The sequence below is a fragment of the Charadrius vociferus genome, unplaced genomic scaffold (genome assembly GCF_000708025.1).
Source record: "Charadrius vociferus isolate BGI_N301 unplaced genomic scaffold, ASM70802v2 scaffold70, whole genome shotgun sequence".
Classification (NCBI taxonomy): Eukaryota; Metazoa; Chordata; class Aves; order Charadriiformes; family Charadriidae; genus Charadrius; species Charadrius vociferus.
The window spans coordinates 2,214,976-2,219,747 of record NW_009646851.1 but is presented as its reverse complement, the minus strand read 5'-3'; the positions used below and the strand labels follow the sequence as shown (position 1 = coordinate 2,219,747).

The window sequence follows — 4,772 nt, the reverse complement described above, 5'->3', positions numbered from 1 at the left end:
TGCGCCGGGGGGGGGGGGGGGGGTGGACAGCGGCTCGTCAGGCGAGCGGTACCGGGTGACGGGGAAACCGGAGCCAGGCATCACCTAAACCTGAGCTGACACTTTGACGTTGCGCTTACACTGAACTTTGGCTTAGAAGATTTTGGTTAAACTTGCAAGTTACCCGTCAGCCTGCACTGAAACTTGACCTGCTTCCTGAGTCTGCGACTTCTCAGTCAGGGTGAGGCAGTTCTGAGAAGCTTCAGAGGCAGTTACGCACGTTTCAAATGGAGTTTGACGTTGACAAATGCAAGTAATAGGCCTTGCAAAAAAACCCCTTTTAATTAACACACATACTAGTTCAGTGCAATTTGCACAGAACTAAGGACCTGAGCAATAACTAGACCGCTCAATTTGCAGACTAGACAAATTTAGCAAGCCAGAAATAAGATTAAAACCAGAAAATGTTATTATGCAAGTACTGCAGCTTATTTTGAACTGATGTACAGCAGTGAAAACACTTCAGAATGAATGTTGCAAACTTAGAATGAGAAAAAAAATGAATGGAGAACAGAAAAAAATGCTTGTGTCAAGAATGATTCAAAAGAACAAAAAATATTCGAGAAAGTAGACAAACTATCAGGACAACTGGAACAGATACAGTAAGTTTGGAATGTCTACACACTGATAACTGAAAAGCAAGAGGACATCCTCTTAGAGATGACAAAGTGGCAAATTTAGAATTGTTAAAAGGAAGTTTCTGGTTTCTTTTAGTTTGTTTTTTCTTTTTAAAACCCCAAAAAAACAAAAAACAACCTAAACCCAACACTGTGGATTATGGAATTTGCCAACTTGGAAAGGGTTTGGAGTCAAGGATTTAATGAGATACAAGGCTACTGTGAGCAAAAATCATCCCATATCTCCCATTATGTTGTACATATAAATTTCTCTCAAGTATGTAGCACTAGTCAGTTGTTGTGACAGGACACTGAACTCAGATCTGGCCCAGTAATGTGCATTCCCTGTTTCTGAGCTTGATAGTAATGTAAAAACAACTTTATCAGATGTTACATAATAGGATTTATTTATGAGACCTCAGAGTCACTTCCGGTGAGTACACATGCTTAACTTTGTTAGCATGAATAGTTTCACAGATGGAAGCTGGACCACCCAAGGGAATATAACATAGGCACACATGTAAATAACTGTTCGTTTAATTTGGGCTTGTACATACTCATAATTTTGTATTAATGTTTTGTGGCTTATGCAGAGAGTGTGCATTCAGCTTTTCTTTATGAGTTCATTTCACTTATCTATGTAAATGCTGCATGGTGAATTTATGGTGAATTTTCTTTTTTTTTATTCTTTGCGATTATAAAATTGCAAGGGTTGACCTCATGCTATTCTTTCAAGAAAAATTAGCTGTAGTGCATATTTACCTTCCACGTCAAGATTTTTTTTTTTATTCTTCTGTGGCTGTGTATTTACAAACTTTTCTCTGCTTGGTGGTTCCAGTCTAACTTTTACAAGCATGCCTGGAGATGCGATGCATTTTAGATAAAGGTTGCAATTTGGCATCCAGTACCATCGAGTAGAAAATAAAACATTCACTTGATGCAAGCAGTGGCTCGCTGCATTAGAAAAACCAAACAAAACCCAACCCAAAATGAAGAACAACAAAGTTGCCACTCAACATGTTAAAATGTCTCTTTCTACAACAACAGTCAATTTGAGATGCACTGGAGTCCTTTCTCAAACAAAAAATTATGAGACTTTGTAGTTATGAACAGTGATCCACAAGTATTTAGTGGCAACTGTAAACTTCAATGATGTATCCACAATTAGCAAGACCAATGTCAACTTATAAAGGAAAACATTTACGAGTGATGATACTTTGCCTACTCTGGTAAAAAGTATTGTTATTGATATATTGATATTCAAATTTGAGTATGTCAAAGAATGAGCAGTAGAAGACAAACATTTTAAAAAATATAAGAACCATATAACTGTAAGTTCATACTAATTTTGCTAATGTCAGTAAGAGAGATTAATTTGACCTCAGTAGAGCCAAAACAAGCGGATACTCTACGTAGTTTTAGCATGAGTTCAAAATTACATGGTCTGTTTCAGTCTTCTTAAAGATTAAGACTAAGTGTAGAACCTGACAGTTCTTACAATTTGTCATTTTTAAAAAAACAATTCTATATATACTAATAATTGCAGCAATTTGGCATCCATTTTCAGACCTTCTTAAGCACAGTCCAAGACAAGATAAAAATGATGATAGCATATATTCATAGGGATTTTGAAGCCATGATGTTTTTCTATGATTATTGTTTTGAAAACTTTTGAGACATACTGCCCTACATCTTGATCAGCTGCTTTATAAAGATAGGTTGCATACAGATTTTAGACAAGAGGTCAAGTTCATAGGAAACCGCCTCTTCCCCATATCATAGCCATTTTAGCTAGAATTCACGCAAACATACTCAAGTCCTCGACAAGAAAAACTAGTGGGAAAGAGTCTCAAATATAGGGGGAAATCTGCTGAGAAATGGTGGACATTATTGTTGCAAGAGCAAAGGAAGATAAAAGATAAAGATGGCCAGAGAAAGTGGGGAAAATGTTTTTTTTCATGCTTTCCTTTCATCCTGTGTCTGTCCTGCCTTTGCAGGCTCTGGACAGAGACCACTTCATTTTTGGCATTCAGTTCTGTCTTTATGATTACTGGTCTTTTGTATTATAAAGATGAATACTCAATACCAACAATATGATCATCACCATTGAGGAGAGATTTCAGGATTGCTTGGGCTATGTGTAAAAGTATAAGTGAAGAAGCATTAAAAAGTACTTTGGATTGATTTATTCCTTTCTCTTCTGTTGAAATGTAGAGCTGGAGAAAAAATCAGTAGATCCCTAGTCAAACCACTTACACTAAGTCCAGGTGACGTAAACCTCAGCCATCCCTCACAGGTATTTATCCAATTTCATCAAAACTTTCAGTGAAGGATATTATGCAGGCATGGGGTTTTTTGGTAGCCTGTTCTAGTAATTCATTACTTGAAGAGTAAGAAAGTTCTTCTGAATATTCCCTAAGTTTTTTGCATAGTGAATTACATTGATTTTCTGTTTTCCTTTCTTGGACATGGAGAAGCAACTATTGATCAATCTCTTTATGAACCAAAATATGCCATATAGAAAGTCATAACTGAGTGCTCTCACAAAACAGAAAACATTGACATTTGGAAGAAAAGTCTCACTAATAATACTTTGGTAAAATATATATATTTGAAATGCTCCACACTTTGCCCTTAGTTTTCTCTCTTCTAGATAAACAAGCCTAACTCATTCAGTGTTCCCTCATGGATCATTTTCCTCAGCCCTTATCAGGCTTGTCACTTCTCTGTGCACTTCTGGCTGTTTGTCTGCATCTGTCAGATTTCCTGTGCTCCAGATTCTCAGACACCTCACAGTACCAAGTTGAATTTTAAACAAAAATAAAAATCTGCATAAATACACAAACATACACCTCTGTGCACCTCCTTTATTCTAGAGGTGCTAATTTTGTCTGCTAATGCATGCCAGATTATTTGCCTTTTTTTTTCTAAGAAAGAAGAGCATGTAATTAATTTGCATTTATTTTTTATTCCACTGAAATTCTGAAACTCCTTGCCCTTATTTTAATGACATTTTGACTCGTTTACGTAGGACTACTTCTCTTATTTATCTGAGAAATTTTGAATTCAATTCCTGGTATCTGTAATGCCTCCTCTTACTTCTAAGTATATTCTGTTTCACAACAACTTTTTTAAAAAGAAAAACCACAACAAAACCTAGGAAGCCCCTGAGAGATTTGGATGGGACCCACCCTTGAGATGTTTTCTTATCTGACAATAAACTTTTTTGTCATTACTGGTGAGTTATCTGTCACCAGTACCAGTGGCAACTTTACAACTCTGAAGGGAAGTTGTGGCACACTAAATTGTTGCTACTTTACAAAGCCTCCTTCTGTGAAGGAACACAAACATATTTTGGCAAATATCACTGTGTAATAAATGTAATAAAGAGATCTATGAACAAGGGCTAAACATGGCACACCGAAGTGCTACATTCAGATTTTCACATTTTCTGTATATGTTCTTTCTTGCACAATAAGCACAGAGTGAAGAGGGAAAAACCCCAGTCTTGCCTTTTCCCCTACTTGCTGCCGCCTGCATTTTGACAATTCTTGTGAAACTGACTTCTTCCTCTGTACTGCCTCAGGTTCACTGTGTGTGCTGGTTGCCAGTGCAAGAGCTGCTGGGGAGCTCGGTGTCAAAGTTTGCAAGCACATGAGTCCCAGCATTGCCTTACCCTCTTTCCCACTTCTTGGATTCCCCTGATTTCAGATTCAAGCTGTTACTGCAGACTGGCTGGCTGGGGGGTGGTGGTGGTGGTGGGATTATTATGTGCTGTATTGGTTTTACTAAAAAATCAAGTCCCTAACAATAAATGAAACCCTAAAAGGAAATATTACATATTCCTTCTCCGGATGAACTCATCTTTCTGAAGTTAGTTGGGTGCAGTTAACCGCTTCCTCACTTCCCTTTTACCACTCAGAACATCTGAAAGCCGAAAACAGAAAAGCTACCCTAATTTAAAAAAAAAAAAAACAACAAACCAACCAAAACAACAAACCAACCAACCCCAAAACGAAAACCAAACCGTTGCCAGGTGCACCTCTTTCCTCAAACCAGATGAAATTATACTATTTATTCTCACTCATTCATCCTCACCGAGCAGCTTCCCCTGCC

The 4,772-nt window shown here is 37.5% G+C and overlaps 1 protein-coding gene across 1 annotated transcript in view; it reads right to left on the bottom strand.

Moving 5' to 3' along the window:
• Nucleotides 1-4,772, bottom strand: part of PELO (pelota homolog (Drosophila)) — an 80,951-nt gene that overhangs the window by 3,827 nt on the left and 72,352 nt on the right. The window contains exon 3 of the mRNA XM_009894217.1: nt 164-301. Within this exon, the coding sequence (XP_009892519.1) occupies nt 164-301 (138 nt within the window). The remainder of the gene's footprint in view (nt 1-163; nt 302-4,772) is intronic.